The sequence below is a fragment of the Lingula anatina genome, chromosome 6, assembly GCF_051362555.1.
Source record: "Lingula anatina isolate TDL-2025a chromosome 6, LinAna3.0, whole genome shotgun sequence".
NCBI lineage: Eukaryota > Metazoa > Brachiopoda > Lingulata > Lingulida > Lingulidae > Lingula > Lingula anatina.
The window spans coordinates 6,353,219-6,370,747 of NC_141772.1; the positions used below are offsets into that span (position 1 = coordinate 6,353,219).

A 17,529-nucleotide genomic window follows, 5' to 3' on the forward strand; every position below is an offset into this window, starting at 1 on the left:
ACCTGCGTTTTATGAATATTCATCAGCTCTGTAAATATAAAGCCAAAAAGTAAAACTGCCTTCCACTTATCGTGTTTACAAGGAAAGTGCACGGCGACGGCATCGCCATCGGCGACGACAGACGCAGGTGATGGCAATATGTACAGACACATCTGTGTCTGTACATAAAAATACTGCATTTGAATGACTTGAGGGTACTTTTGATCATTCGATATGAGGTCCATGTTATATATAAAATTCAATTCAGTTCAATTTATTAAACCCTTGCGCCCTACGGCTCATCACAATGAAATGCAATAAAAATATAAAGTCATAAAAACAACAACAACAACAATACAACTACTTGTAGTAATGATAAAAACTCATCAGACTGACGTCAATCTTAGCTCCGATGCACATTTTAAGCACTTACATAAGTAGTTAAAGCAATAATAACTCTTCCTTTGAAATTCAAAATTCCGCAAGAAATACATTCTAAACAACGCATGTAAATATAATATATTGCATTTCACCACTAAAACGGCTGTCATTGTAGTAAAACTAAAAACTGTGCTTGTCAATAGGGCTTTCGGTGCCTTTCTTCTCGGTCGTCAAGGCATCCGTTACCAAGGACTTTGGCGTGTCACGCGGATTCTCGCGTTCATTCGAAACCAAATAACATTTGGCGGGATAAGATATAGCAGGCGTATGATGCAATCCTCAGACGTAAGTTGCGAGTTTTTGTACAGTGCGTCGGATAACAATATGCCCATAACTGCACACATTGTAGATATAAATGCATTTTGAGCAATAAGACTATTATATCGTATGAGTCTTATTTTATGGTAATAAAGTGTTGTTGTTGTTGTCTGCTTTTCCCGCGGTTTTAAGTAGGTCACCGGAAAACCCCGCTCGATATCGCGTGACTATGCAATGTCAGAGAGGGCCCCGTCAGTTAAAATCTCTTAAGATATTTTAACAACAAACCAAGCGTTTAGGGAAAAAACCCTAGACTCACTTTGAATGCAGGAATGGGGTCGTTGACCATTGGTAAGTACGGGAAAATTGCCGTTTACTCCAGGAAAATCCAATTTTTGGCCAAAACGAAGAGTTATTATGACTTTAATTGTGAAACATTGTTAAGTGATAACAATTAGCTTGAAAACACTTTGCTTTGTTTAATATTTTTTGACGTAATTCTGCCTAATCGTTCTGTAGCAAAGACATTTTAAATGTCTTAAAAGACCGAATAAAATGAAATTCATCCCCTAAGTCATCTAAAATACATAGTTAACAAGTTCTTAATTTTTATTTGTGCCTGTTTACCTTCCAGTTTCTACAGCTAGATTATGTGATGAAAGTCTAAATTTGGCAATTCATTCCTTATATTTCTGTGAAATTGGTTTATTTAAATAGAATTGCACTGTAAAATTATCAAGAAGATATTGGTACAATAGCCCGTTACTCCTTGTGGATATTTCCCCGGTCAGTGTTTGTCTCAAATTATGTTTCAATCTTTATTCTGTCAAGGACATATTTTTGTGAAAAATTAATGACAATTCAGTGTCTCCAGTTCATTCGGTACTCAAATTACCCAATTAAAATTTTTGTTGAGTAGATCTTTATAGCACGCTGTCATAATACAATTTTTCGAAGAGCGGGTTTGGTGAATCCCACGGCAACACACCGAGGCATAACGAAAATTGCCCAACCCCGCTCAACACAACTTTCCTAAACTTCTCTGTCTGTATTTAGCATGCAGCTCAGATGAGTCTCAAAGACCTTTATCGTCTTTGTCGTCAAAGTACCACGTGACCCAGATCTGTTGCTTCATTTTTGCATATTGAGGTGAGGATTACTAAAACGCTTTTTTTTCTACCAATAGATTGTTTTTATACTTTTTAAAAGGTGGGGATCGATTGAAACATATATCTAGTGTGTGGATTGAGTGCTGAATCTTCAAAATTCGAGAAATGGATTTTTACGTGTCTAGAATCCCTCAAAGGATCGAAGTTTACCAGCCGTTCGTAATTCATGGCACATTACCGTATGTATTTGAAAGATGATAAAATTTGCCCATGAAAAGATTGAGTCATTTCCTTAAGTCAGCCAGACTACATATCCATATCACTAGGCCCCTAATCGACGCACCGCTCTGTCTTTGTGCAGGTTGACAGCTACGTGCACGTTTGGTGTGCAAATAACTATTTGTACTCCATGGTTATCCATATCAAGCTGACGACTTTTGCCTTTTATGCTTCTGTACAAAATTGTCTGTTTCACTTTTTGTGTCGATAGGTGTATGTGGATAATCCATGGATTGTACATTAAGGCCCAGGTCCCACTGGCGTTAAGGATAAATTTCGCATGGATTGCGCACAAAATTGGTTGATGATTTCTTAACACCTGCAACATTCGTGATACATGCTTGTATAATTCGACCAGCATCCGCACACTTCCACAATTATCCGTACATTTTCCACACATTTTCTGTCGGAAATATAACTAGTTTTAAAAACTGTCAGATACAGTATACTGTTTAAGCTCAAAGTACTATTTAAGCTCAAAAAGGAAATATCGCAATGGTTAAAAAAGACAGACCTCATTGGGTTGGAGTAGCTTCATAGCAACCTGTACATTAGATGAAAATCTTCTTAAAACTTAAGTGCAAGCCGGGGGTGGGGGGAGAATGGCTTTTTAGGTAATTTCAGTGGTAGTGTACTACCAAAAAGCATGATAAACTGACCTTGAGCAATTGAAAATATACCTGTAAAGCAACCACAAAATGCTCTTCATAAAAGTAAAACAATTGAAAAAAATAAAACAAACAAATTGCTGAAGCACTTTACTGCAAACAGGTAAATGGTCAATTTAATTGTAATAATTTCAACTTTTATCTTTGAGCTATAATTACTGTAATGAGTTCATCAAAAATGTGATTAAATAAATTCTAGATTATTACATATTTGAATAATCAAAACACACAAGATGCTACCATCAACTTATCAAAATTGTGTCTGCCAAAGCTTTTAAGCCTAATATAATATATATATATATACTTTCAATCAGGTTATAACTTGATATAACACCTTCTGTTTTGCCTCCAACACACACTGACACACATTTTAAATTTGTTTTCATTATATACCATGGGGTCCATATCACATTCTTCATTTAAAATGTTACATATTTTACTGCTGCATTTCTAATATACAGGAATAGTAATTAACAATCAACCAAACAAAGTGGTGTAAAATAACAAAACACATAAGCTTAAAAGCACCCAATTGCAATGGCAGTTATTGTTCATTTTCCATCCAGAATATGTATAGTTTCCATACAACATGCAAGTTATGGGTATATGCAATATGACTTAGAGGCAGACCACTGATTTGTATTATCACTGTTCAAGAGCATGGGGGGGGGGGGGGGGTAATATTACAGGTACATTTTCTGTATGGAAAGGTGGGGATAATACATACTGTACGTAAACACATTTTAAGCAGCAAAGGCAGCTACTTTGAGTCTTCTAAAGACTGCAAATAAAATCTTTTTATCAGTGTCCAGTAATCAGTCCTTATTTCAATCTCCAAAGAGTAATCAGTTCTTAATTCCATCTCCAACAAAAAGAACATGTCAAGGTGCAAGACGCATGTTCACAGCTACCCTTATAAACCATAGTACATGCCACTATCATCTGGGGGAGGGTGGAAGAAATCATTCAACTGGTTCTTAATCTGTTGGAATGATGGACGCTTGCTTGGATCATGGTACATGCATTTCAGCATCACTTGGTTATAGCTGCAATGAAAATTTTCATGAAAAACAGAGACATATTGATCTGTGGACTTTTAGAAATATTGTCATTCCCTTAATCTGTGAGCTAAGAAAATGTATTACATGCATTCACACTTATCAAAATCACAACCAACGCAATTTGAACAATTGGAGGCTCAACTGGTCAAACACACTTACATATCATCTGGGCACTCTACAGGCTTGTCTGGGCGGGTTCCACTCTCCAGCAGGGTTATCAGTTTGTCCTTGTGTCCAGTGGGATAAGGAAGGTCACCTAAAATGTCAAGCACTATCTGGATAGTGTAATGTGTTAATTTGACAGTGTGTTAGGTGTGAAAGTCTGTTGGGTTGAAAACAGGTTTGCAGACTGACGTATTACTATTTAATACATCAGAAAGCTGGGAATTTTTACCATGAAATTTAAACTTTTAAATACAGACAATTTTTGCAGTAGGCTCACCCAGGCTGTACATCTCCCACAAAGTGATACCAAAGGCCCAGACATCAGACGCAGTGGTATAATTCAGCTGAGGATCCTGCAGAATTTCCAAGGCCATCCATTTGGTGGGCAAACGACTCTGATGATATAAAAAGACAATGATAACCATTACAACAATTTTTTATCATTATTTAACAGATAACAAAATCTTTGTAAGAAAAATATCAATTAAGCCATTATTTATACTTTCTCGTTGCTACACACTTTAGTTAGAAAGCAAAATACTTTGTTTTTGGCTGCATCTTTTCCCTCTGGGCCAAATCCCATCACCTTGGCAACCATTTTACCATTGAGGAGGACATTCTTGGACATCAGCCTCTTGTGGACAATCTAGAAAGAGAAAAAGTACGAAAGTGCTAAAATTTAATATCAAACTTGGTAAAAGAAATTTGGGACTGAAAAAGAACATAATGTACACATAACAGTGACTGTAGAAAACAAGGGCGTGAATGCCTTGGGTATTAAATTCACTGAAATCAGGTAAATCCTCTCAACCAGTACTACTTATCTTACAAAAAAAAGCTATCTACAAGAAACTGTGTACCCCCCCTCCCCCCAATATCGAGGTGAGGTTGACTGCAGAGATTGAAAACACTGTAATTCTCAAGATTTTTAAGTTTTAAAGGTTTTCAACTTTCAGTATAAAAATTGGGTCCTGAGCAGGTCATGGAATAAGACTTATCTTTGTCAGGAAGTCAGCACAAAATTTGTGACATAATTAGTTACCAGGTTGTTACTCAGATGTTCCATCCCTGATGCTATTTGTACAGCATACTCCATCATACGATCAGCGGTGTCAGCGCTCAGTTCGCTTCCCTTTGCCTTCTGTGCCAGCAACCAGTCACGTAGTGAACCATTTCTGCAGTACTCCAGGACCATGTATGGACCTGTAACAAATTTTGATTACCGCTGAAATATGGTATTTTGCCACTAACAAATTTATTCTGCTTTTTTTGTGAAATTTTTATACTGAGATTACTATACTAGCAGTATTAATTATCTAATAACAATTCCATGTATGTATACAAAAAACTATAATTGAAATGCCTGTATTGATGCAGAAGCAGAAATTGACCAAACTGGATATAAATGAAGCTCCTTTTCAGCACATACTAGTAGATATTATTTTCTTTGAGAATCAGATGGGTAAATTTGGATCAAATACTTGCCTTTGCCACAAATAGCACTTTATCTGCTACCTTGTTACACATGTGTAGGAAAATATTTATAATATTGACTGTACTAGTGCTGATTTTACAAGTGATTCCAAAATAAGTAAGACTGGACAAAGCACTCATCACTTACCAGTCTGAAGGTCATCTGTCACCTTTCCGAGCATGGCCAGAACATTTTCATGATGAGGAACATCTCCAATGAACTCTATCTTATCCAACATCAACTGCCTGTCTGCCTTGCTCTTGGCATCTTAAAAGTTTGGGATTAACAGAAGAGCATATTTCAAATAAAATAACATCCAACGTTTGGCCTTCATATCACACATAATCATCATAGGATATTATGAATGTCATTGTATAATGAAGTATTACTGATTTTTTTATGTTACAATAAATATAATGCATTTGTTACAAATACATAAAGCAAATTGAATGGCTGTTAAAGACAGCTTTCTCATGTAATATAATAATCACAAAGCCAGTAGTCTAAATATAAAATGTACCTTTCAGCACTTTTGCAATAACTGCCATAGAATTCTGTCTATCAGGAGTCCACTCAGCATGTCTTATTATGGCAAAATGGCCATTGCAGAGTGTGTCTCCTAGAACAATATGGCTGCTGGAAATATCCACACTTCTGCCATATGCCTCACTCTCATAGTAAATGCCCTGGTCTTCATCTTCATCATATGTGTAGTTATTGTACTATAATGTATAAAAGTCTTTGTAACAAATAAGAAGTTCACTGCGCTTAATTCACAACTGATGTGGAGGTTATGTACTGGCAGAATGAAATGTTTGAATTAATATCATCAGTATTTTTTTATCTGAAGACATGCTGGACATTAAGACTTGAAATAAGCAAAACAGTTTCCTTTTGAGTTGTATGCACTTTAACAAAGTGTAAATAAATCTGGATATATTTTATAATATATTCTACATTTACTATTAACGATTCAAACTGGAGTGTGCTGGGTTAATCTCAAAATAATGTGAGCCAAATTACTGTTTCCATATCAAAATCAAAATCTCATAACATTTTGACACTTGATCTCTACGTTAAGCCTTACATACATACTGATGTGACTTTTAAAACAGTTAATTACATGAAATGCAGGGATATAGATGAATTTTGATTGCATATTTTAATTTTTATTATATTATATTATATTATAAAATATTTCTCTCCTCTCTGTAGTTATTGCAGCAGACCACAACGGTGTTATATAACCAAACAATCTTTTTATTTAAAAATCTAATGACATATTTACCCTCCATGAAAAAATCTAAGAGAAGGTGTGGCATACACAAATTAAAATGGATAGGATGCAGTTTTGATGGAATTTTTCCTTTTTTTGTCATATAAAAAAATGTATTCTGCTTGATTCTACTACCAGGTCATTTAATAAATAATATGCACTTACACCTGCAGTTGCATTTCTCCGCCTGTTTTTTGGCCGCCAGAATTTCAACTTTTCATCTTTCCACAACCAAGGATAACCACGTCTCCGTCGCACAACTGCCACAACTCCCAACACAACCACAGCTACAGCCAGGATGATGAAGAAGATTGGCACTAAAATATATAAGTCAGGATTAAAATAAACTTATAAAATGAAAAACATAAAAAGATAAAAAATGTAGAAATATAAACATGTAACAGCCCTCAGCAAAATGAAAAGTTTCCAGCTATATTGCAACAAAGTTTGCTGCAACTAGTTTGCAGGGGTTTGCAATTTGCCGCAGGCCTAGGATATTTTGCTAAGGCAAAAAATGTAGACAGATAAACAGACAGACACAGATAGCATGTCTGGGTCTATTAATACCAGGGATGGGAGCTGTCTTCTGGGTCTTCGAAACGGTAAGATGTTTTAAAGGCTACAATGACCAGCATTTTTTTTTTTTTGACAGAAGACTTTTAAAAATGGAGGATGAATCAATTTACAAAGATGATTTGGAAGACTGTTATCTCTGGAACCACCCTTGAATACTGTACTGTAGAAAAAAGTGACGTACATGTGAGAAGTCCACTTTGATCCCCTCCACCATCACCTGGTGTGTTTCCAAGTAAAGCTGCCACTCTTGGACTGGTCAAATCAATATCTTAAAAGATGAAAAGTTTACTCATTATATCCAATAGATTGAAGAAAAAAAATCAACATAAAATATTAGGTTGTCAAATATTAATCCCTACCTTTTGTAACTAATTTGTTTGTACCCATAAACATTATCATCACTACACCTGTCACATGATCACATTGATAATAACTTCAATTCCTTGAGAAAATCTATGGAAGATACCTAGATGAAATGTGGGTGCTCACACCATATATTTTTCCATTTGTTATTTGTGAAAACTACAACTGGATGAATCAAAATATGCAGTTTGATTATCGAACAATGTTTGTGTTATGGCTATTTACCACGTCTCACTCTAATATTATTCCCAGCCTTATCCAGCACTTGGAGCACAACAGTAAACGCAGCTTTATCGCTTTTCACATCATATGTTGGAAACCTGTCCCCAGCTGTCCAAGAGCCATTATCAAGAGGGGCATCCTCCAATCCTATCTTCTTGGTACCTAGGTAGCTGTATATGAAGTAGTGGAAATTTGCAATACCAGACAATGCATCCTTCCAGTTATCACCCCATGATAAGGTCAAAAGTATTTCTTTCTGAAAATGAGAAAAAAAAGAAATGCATGAAAAGGATCAAAGTATTGCCAGTATATACAATTTTTGACAAATACTTTTAAAAACAGTTTGAACTGGCTAAAGAAAATGAGAAATTTTTCATAGTGTTTTTTCCACTTTCATTTATTTGTCAACTTCACCATATTCAAACATAAGAAACATTGCAGCATTCAAATCCAAATCATTTCTTTTTTTCTGTCCAAGATTCTGCACCTTTTTTCCCCACTTCAAACCTTCGATCATGTGTGATGTCAAAAATGGATTTCTTTTTGTAACCAGTGAAGTTGATATGCTCTTTAGATGGCATAGGCAAGACATAAATATTTCATCAATCAAAATACTTGAGGGCCAAAAAGGGGAGGGGGGGTGGAGGAATAGAAACAGTGAGGGCAAGGTCAATCCCAAAGCATATACCATCCTTTCAAGTGCAACTGACCTTATTAACACTAATTTGTTGTCCAATTGCTACTTTCAATTCCTCATCTTCACATTTCCCAGAGCCAGCAGGACAGTTATAATATGGAGCCTCAGTATCATAGTGGATGTTGATTTGGCGCTGAACTGTTTTTCCTTGGTATTTAACATTTCTCCCAGAAACAATCTTGTGGCCACCATTTTCAGCTTTGAGGACAATTTTTAGTCTGTAAAATTGATAAACCTTTAAAAATTTTTTTTGGATAAGTGTCTAGAAGGCCCTACTCTGCAAATATATTTCTCCTACCGGTACCTTCAATTCCTGTTTTAAATATCACTTAAATCCACTAATGCTGTACAGCAGCACTTTAAAAGAAAAAATTTTCATGAGTAATTGAAAAAAATCCATATCAATGAATATGCCTTACTTGTCCTGGTCTTTTCTAGAACCAGACAGTTTGTGGGTTTGGCTGCAGGGTACAAAGGACTCCAAAGAGGTGTCAGCTTTTAGACAGTCCAGAGTAGCCTCTTTCTTTGTGCTGCCACCTGGTATCATCATTATATAAATTGAAAATCTTTAAAATTTTGAATTGTGAGAACTATGATTCAGATTGCACATCAAATATGGATACATTTTCACACACAAAAAAAAAAAAATAAAAAAAATAAATAAATAATCATACAATGTTTATTTTTGCTGTCACTTGTCAAAATACACCTGTCATACCACTATAGTTATCATAATTATATATGGAGCATTTATAACACTGTATTCTAAGCTTTCTTTTTAAGTAGAGAGCCTTTAAATGTAAAAACATTATTGGGCTCAATAAATTGCTATCATTTAAGTATATAAAATACTTTAGATTTTATGAAAGCTTTCACTTTAATTTTGAGCTGAAAAACCCACCAGCTGACTCAATTTCTAGTTCAGCCTTAGATGAAACAAGTCCTATCCTGAAGTCTGATACAGATGGTGGTCTAGATGGCAAATCCCCCATCATTCTGTATTCTACCTCCCACAACAACTTCAAATATGCCAAGTCAAGCTTATTGGTGTACAGATTGATGATGTTTGATTCTTCTGCTGCATTCTCATACACATAAGGAAGGCTGTCATTTGCAGTTAGCATAATCTTTATCATCTTGATGGCAGGATCCTGGATATCTCCACTGACTAAAAGAAATTACACAGTAAAATTGACTGAAATGTAAAATGGAAATTCAAATAAAGACACAACGCATCGGTATTCTTAGGTAAAATGAATTTGTTATTTAGGATTTTCAAAACGTGAAAAATTACATATATTTATATATATTCATATAAAAATTGATAAATTGGCATAAGCTTAGAAAGTGGCTTAAAGAAGATTTCATATAGTTTTGGGGTACGCAAGCCAAAAGATGTAAATAAATGGGCACTAGAAATTTTCTCTGTCTATAAATAAAGAAAAATCTTACTTGTATTACAGTTGTCTCCACTAAATCCAGCTGTGCAGATACAATTTCCAATGTCAGGGACACAGAATCCTGGGTAGCAGTTTTGACTGCGACAAAAATCTAAATATTATAAGAAAATAAAAAAAGGGAAATATGTATATTCAAACTCTAATATCACGTTTTCTTTGGAACAAACAACTTGGCAACATTCCAACAATGCTATCCTGGCAGAACTTCACCCAAAAGGATAACAGTTAATTAAGATTCCAAGCATGAAATAGCTTTGTTAAAACTAGAGGATCAGAGAGGCGATACCGCCTCCGGATATTGTACCACCAGCTGGAGTAAGCCCATTCGTATGGCCCCCCACCCCCTCCAAAAAGGGACACCATCACCAGTCTTGTGCTTGACAAGCTCTATAAAATGCAATCAACAAGAGTTCTCAAAATATGCAAAAAAATATAACTAAAAATGGTACAATCAAGCAGATTTTTGAATTGACTTGCATTTTTCTACCATTGATCACTCCTCTGATTCTCTAGACAAAAGGCCTATTGGTTTTCCTTGAAATGGTGCATATATGCTGACAAAAGAGAAAACCTAGGGGCAACAACGGGCACATCTCTGCTAGTTTTGAAGATATGAGAGGCAAGAAAATATGCAAAGCTCAGTTCATGGTGAAAAAGTAGGTCAAAGGTCAATTTCAATATCATAGTATATGAATTTCTATTCAAGTTCAACAGTAACTATGGACCTATCTCTGCCAGTTTTGGAGATAAAAGGGAACGAAAATTTGCAAAGTTCAGTTCATGGTAAAAAGTAGGTCAAAGGTCAATTTCAAGGTCACTGTTAAATTGCCAGTACATGACTTCCTATTCAAGTTCAATAGTAACTATGGAACTATCTCTGCCAGTTTTGGAGATAAAAGGGAACGAAAATTTGCCAAGTTCAGTTCATGGTGAAAAGTAGGTCAAAGGTCAATTTAAAGGTCACAGTAAATTGCCTCTAATGACTTTCTATTCAAATTCAATAGTAACTATGGGCATATCTTTGCCAATTTTGAAGATAAAAGGGTATGAAAATTTGCAAAGTTCAGTTCATGGTAAAAAGTAGGTCAAAGGTCAATTTTAAGGTCACACTTAGATTGCTAGTATATGACTTCCTATTCAAGTTCAATAGTAACTATGGACCTATCTCTGCCAGTTTTGGAGATAAAAGGGAACGGAAATTTGCAAAGTTCAGTTCATGGTGAAAAGTAGGTCAAAGGTCAATTTAAAGGTCACAGTAAATTGCCTCTAATGACTTTCTATTCAAATTCAATAGTAACTATGGGCGTATCTTTGCCAATTTTGAAGATAAAAGGGTATGAAAATTTGCAAAGTTCAGTTCATGGTAAAAAGTAGGTCAAAGGTCAATTTTAAGGTCACACTTAGATTGCTAGTATATGACTTCCTATTCAAGTTCAATAGTAACTATGGACCTATCTCTGCCAGTTTTGGAGATAAAAGGGAACGGAAATTTGCAAAGTTCAGTTCATGGTGAAAAGTAGGTCAAAGGTCAATTTCAAGGTCACTGTTAAATTGCCAGTATGTGACTGTGATATCTATTCAATTTTAATAGTAACTATGGACCTATCTCTGCCAGTTTTGGAGATATAAGGGACTAAATGTTACAATTTTGGAGTTACAAAAATGTGCCATAAATTTCGTACAGAAAAATTTAACTAAAATAAAGAAAAGGTCATTTTGGTTGAAATTCTTGAAATGGGAGGTGCTCAGAAGTTCCAGATGTTCAAATTTCATGAAATAATGTCATTTTAGACCAGAAGTTGTCTGCCTTGCCAAGCCTTATGTTTTATTTTCCCGGGGTTCAAAATTTATTATACATTACCGTACTGCACATTTTGCTTTCACCACCACAATGTAGTTTTTGATACAGCATAACTCGAAAACCCTATGGAATACAAAAAACGGAGACCACTTATAGTGTTGGGCTTTACATGCTCTACAAAATTAAAAAAAGAATGGGTCTCTAGCATAAACGGTTCCTGAATTAGAGACAGTTTTCAGTTTCGATATCTTGTGGCCGCTACTCCCGTGAAAATGCACCGATTGACCCCAATTTCACAGAGATGAAAAGGGTAACAAAGGGTAACAAAGGGTAACACTTTCCAATAATGTTATTGGTTAGGTCTGTGTAGTTTCTGAATATCAGCGCAAATAATTTTTTTATCGTATTTTTTTGAAAATTTTGGCCCGTTTGACCTTGAAATAAAGGTCAAATCCAAGGGCATATTTGAAATCTCCACATATGACTTTTGGTCAGCTGTCTGTAGAAATTTTCCCAGTATTCCTTCTGTAGGGTAGATAATTAGCATTTAATTTTGCCATTTTTGGACAAGGGTGCATTGCAATGAGCGCTACACCTAGACCCCAGCACTGATGAAGCCCAAATTTTACGTGGAACGAGTTGAGATTATAGGTGACCTAAATCCAAGAGATGGGTACGCAGGCCCTTGTAGTCTAGGAGGAGAAGCAGTAACGGTGACATGGCGGCGGAGCCGGCGGAACATACGAGTCGGGACTAAAACCATGTGTACCGCCAGCGCCTACGCTGGTGGTACAATAATTGTTACAGGTACAGGCCCTATATCCTTCAGCATTGTTGATTTGATCAACTTACTTGGACTGATGGTAGGGAGGTGCTCGTCAACATTGATCTCTGAAATATAATACATTGTTAAAATTATTATACCTTTAAAATCATTGATATTTTTTAAAGGATTCATTGCTGCTACCTGTATATGGAAATATTTCTGCATTATATTATTTTCAGTTCTACTGTATTACTTTTGCAAACATCGCAACTAGGATGTACTTTAATCACCTTTAGATGCAGTTGCTTCATTTCCAGCTCTGTCCAAAACTTTCAGAAGAACAGCATAAGTTCCTGTATTCACGATGTACACTGGCCATGGATTCCCACTTCTCCATTCGTTGGTATGTACAGGTGAACCACTTTGTATGGTACCACGGATGATGGTATAGACGTACTTCTCAATACCAGATGTCACATCTACCCAGTTAGCCCACTGGATCTCCAGCTGAGGCTGTCATAGAGAAACACTGACTGGTTATCCCTTCAATCTTATTTGTAATTGGACTTGCATATATATTCATATTGAAATTTTCAACCAATGAAACAAGTTTTTCACCAAAGTTTAATGAAATGCATCTGGAAAAGGTGAATGTCAAGAAAAAAGGTATGCATGAATTGCCTTATTTCATCAGATTATCATAAAGATCCAAAACATATTTAATAGTAAATATGATAAATTATATTACCTGGGTTCCATTTTTTGCCACATAAGTCATTAAGGCAGAGTCTTTTTCAGCACATTTTCCCAGGTCACGACAAATATGCTTTGGTTCCTCAAAGTCAAAAATATAGGTGAAATTTCTGGTTGCTTCTCGTCCTGTGATCACATGGTTTGTAACTGAGCTAGTATCTGTATTTAATACTATCTTGTAGCCTCCATTCCTGCTTGATATGCCCACTTTCAACCTAGGACAATAAAAAATTCTTATCATTTGGTAATCGGGAAGTGACATGAGAAATAAAAAAAATGGTGCAAAGAACATGGCCTGAGTAATAAACCCACCACCCGAGTTAATCAAGAATATGCATATAGTCAAGTCACAATGTCACAACAAACTTCTCTAACACACTCTACTTCACAAGAAAACACAATCACATGCAATTTTATTCATACAAGGCCTTTTTTAAATAGTGTGGTACACTTTCCCATGGCATTTCAGCAATTTTATGCCTCAATTTTATGCTTTTCTTTATCTATGCAAATTTATACAACTCACCCTTACCTTAATAAAAATCTTAATGTTTGTTGTGCTGTTTTTTATAATCTTTACATTTCTGAATGCTATCACTAGGTATTCACTATGCAAACTAGTTTTTCACACTATAAATCAGTAAACAACATTATTATGACATTAAAACCTGTAAGGATCACCTGTCTTCATGTTTTATGGTATGTCTGGGAAAACTGTATTCCACTCTGCAACTGGAGATGCCCTGGTTAGGATTACTTGCGCTATCACCATTTCCACAAGGAAGAGTATGAGAAAAAAGGTACCTCCCATCTGAAAAATGAGCAGACTTTACCATTTGGCACATCATCTTTGACTATGACATGATATTCTTGTCTTTGCCAAACATCCATAAAAATATGAAAAAAAAACACTGTACTTACATAACACATTTTAGAATGAATTTTGACCTTTAAAATTTAAATACTAGTGTTAATTAATAAATTACAATAAGCTAAGATATAACTTAATTTTCTTGATTTTTGTTCTTAATAAGGCTCTTACTAATCACTCTATGAAATTAGAGGTTATAAAATGAATAAGGAAGTCTACTCATGTAATTTTACTTGCTTCCAATAAATGACATTAATTCTATAAAATGAATACTTGAAAGATGTCAAATAAACCAAGTTATTTAATAACAACTGGACCAGCTCTATGTTGACAGTCTATTTCGTTTTGTAATAGTGTCGTTATACATGTACTCCTGACATGAATTACAAACAGCTTAGACATCATGCAAGTTTATTGATCTATGTTCTTACTATGGCTTAATTTACTTCTACTATATCAAAAGAAATTAAAAGAACAAGGACATCCATTCCCAGTAGTGGTTTTGTTGAACAGGACAGACAGGTGTGGCACCTGACCATTAAGTTTATTTAATATATCAAAATAAAATCAGCAACACTTGTATATATCTTTATTAAAGCCCAACTATTGATGGTAATTCTTTGACCTTTTCAATGAGCAAAAATGATCAAACTTTCAGATACACAGGGGCTTAACCACACCTTAAAATATTTTACGCACATATATTTAAAATTCCCAGCAAAATGTATACTAATGAAGGACAGCGTAATTACAGCATATGTACCACACATCGCAGCTTAATTTCCATTAATAATAAAATCATCATTTAGTCAGAAATATTCTCGCAATTAAAAAAGTTTCAATATTCTTATTACCCAGAACAGTATATTTATTTAAAAGGAGGTTAGCTTCGCATATGTGGACCCCTCTCGAAAAATCCTGGATCCACCTCTGAGTTGAACATACGGTTTCATTCACCTTACATATGGATGCATGGCTCCCAAAAACAACCAATTGTATGATACAACAGAGCTCTGATACATCTAAGTTTAATTATTTGTTTGTAAAAATTGCCCATGTCACCCTGTTAGTTTGGAGGGGTAAGCTGGGTCAAGTCTGTGTCAAAATTCTTTGAAGCTTTGCAGGAAAAATTCTTCCTTTGTTTCTCTAGCTCCTTCTTTAACCTGGTGTCCAGATTTTATCTAGTGCCCCCAGGGTTGCGGGAGCTGCTCTTTGAAAATAACACTCAGGCGGATTTTTACCTGAGATAAATATCGCCAGTGAGAATGCGTTCGACATTGTCAAGATAGAGGGTACAGAAGAGTTGAGGGCCACTGAACCCTCCAATATTAAGAGGTAAAGGAAGTTCCAGTTGGATGGATGATTAAGATAGGACTTGTTAAGGTTACAGGCATTGTTTACCTCAGTTTGCAAGACGGAGGGGGGGGGGGGGGAGGGGGGGGTCAGAACAATTGTGCCTATACAATTGATACAGAGGATTTGTACATACAGGTGACTTTAATAAGCAGAGGATTTTCTTTTATATTCCGTGAAAAATACACTAAATTTATTTAAAATAATATCAAGGTTGGCCAAAAAATTGTATGCACAGTGCATCCGTGCACACCCATGATACATAATTTTATATTTAAAAAATTATACATTTACATAGCTTTTGTGGTGCTTTTAAATAATAGAATAGAACCCAAGAGTTATAGCCTGCTTTTCATTTTGGTTGCTTCCACTCCATAGGAATGTTCTAATTAAAAAAAATTATGACTTAAAAAAAAGTAACTTTAATATTCACAACTTTCCTCCATTGAAAAGAATAAGAAATAATGGTAGTTATAAATTATATCCAAACCGCCAGATAACATTGACTCACATACATGAACCTTAAAGCAAACTTTCCTCCTCATTGCCATGTTGTCATTCTTTGATAAACTTATAGAAAAGCTTTTAAAGACAACCATTTGAAAATTGCTTTTATTTCAACATTTATCCACTGAAAAAGTGATGCACACTTAATGTATATAGCATGCAGAATAAGTTTTAAATCAATTAAATGCATTCTTTTGAATCTATGATAACCATGTCATAGAAAAAAAACTTGCTTTTGTGATATTCACAATCTGCTTACCTTGACTATGCCACCTCAGGTGAGCATTTCCGCTCACAATTCCAAGCAGTATACTCCTAATATAAGAAGGACGAGGTGGTGCAGTGGTCAAATTGTATCTACTTGTCCACTCTACTTTCAAGTGGTTCCAATCCTGTCTCTTCACATAAACTGTTGTGTTATATGGCCAGCTGGCCACTGCCTCTAAATGATCTCGGCTTCCTGTCCGGTCACTCAAAGTTGCATTACAGGATGTAATGTTTGGGCTCTGTGAATCACTGATAACTAATAACACAAATATACAAATGAAATGCAATTGCAAATAGTGTGAACCATTTTTAAAAAATTATTATTTTCCAGTCAAAACACTAACCACCAATGACTGGAAAATATACAATTAAAATTATTTATTCTTTTCTTTTTAAAATACCCCAATCTCGTGATTCAAAATGTGATAAATTGCTAGCATTGCAACCAATATACCAATACATTTAAATTTTGTGATTATTGATAGGATGTTTTATGTTTTATGTGTCAAAAAGAGTGTCAAAAAATTCTGGAATGGGTGGATCACTCTTTTTTAGGATTATGTTTGGCAAGGACTTTCTTTAAAAATTTCCCCATTGGCTTAAGATTATGGATTATGGTTAAAAAAAAAGAACATGCTGGAAAATCAAATAATAAAATACTTACTACTTCCACAGTGTGCTCCTCCAAATCCAGGCGCACACCTACAGTTTGTACCAGAACTGCAAGTACCGGGGTAACACGGAAAATTCCAGGAACACTGACCTACATAAATGATTATGTTTGTTATCATCATCACAATTTGAGGGGTACTTATTTGAATGATGTCATCAAATGGCTAATTTTCTTTTCTTTTCTTTTTTTTTTTTTTTTTGGAAAAATGTTTTCCCATAAAGTGAAAAAGTTTTTCCTTCCAAAAGACACAAGTAAAGTAATTAATCCTACTATCTATTTCTTCTCAAATTTTATCTGAATTGCTTCTGCATAATAGTCAGAGAAATCTATATGAAGGGTTAATATAAAGTACACATACTTAACTGACAGTAGGAACCATAATGTGTAGCTGGGCAGTGACAAGTGTTTGGTCTTATACATGTTCCACCATTCAGACAACTGAAACTGCAAATAGCTGAAATGGAAAAAAAAACAAAATATTATTTGCAACTTTGTTTCTTAGCTGAATAA

At 35.1% G+C, this 17,529-nt stretch overlaps 2 protein-coding genes across 2 annotated transcripts; both read right to left on the reverse strand.

Moving 5' to 3' along the window:
- Positions 1–2,977: 2,977 nt before the first annotated feature.
- On the reverse strand, positions 2,978–4,352 carry LOC147761057 (tyrosine-protein kinase CSK-like). The gene is made up of 3 exons (XM_087015877.1): positions 4,238–4,352; positions 3,955–4,051; positions 2,978–3,780 (listed from the first exon to the last, which is right to left on the reverse strand). The coding sequence occupies exons 1-3, from the start codon at positions 4,332–4,334 to the stop codon at positions 3,648–3,650; spliced, it is 327 nt and encodes a 108-aa protein (XP_086872003.1). The 5' UTR covers positions 4,335–4,352; the 3' UTR covers positions 2,978–3,647.
- Positions 4,353–4,456: 104 nt separating this feature from the next.
- Positions 4,457–17,137, reverse strand: LOC106169701 (uncharacterized). Its single transcript, XM_087015140.1, has 17 exons — positions 17,011–17,137; positions 16,339–16,602; positions 14,030–14,159; positions 13,344–13,563; positions 12,886–13,108; positions 12,682–12,720; positions 10,021–10,119; positions 9,470–9,736; positions 8,988–9,105; positions 8,582–8,786; positions 7,875–8,127; positions 7,468–7,554; positions 6,876–7,027; positions 5,955–6,156; positions 5,582–5,701; positions 5,003–5,163; positions 4,457–4,606 (listed from the first exon to the last, which is right to left on the reverse strand). Exons 1-17 carry the CDS (start codon positions 17,135–17,137, stop codon positions 4,457–4,459), a joined length of 2,817 nt encoding a protein of 938 aa, XP_086871266.1.
- Positions 17,138–17,529: the final 392 nt, after the last annotated feature.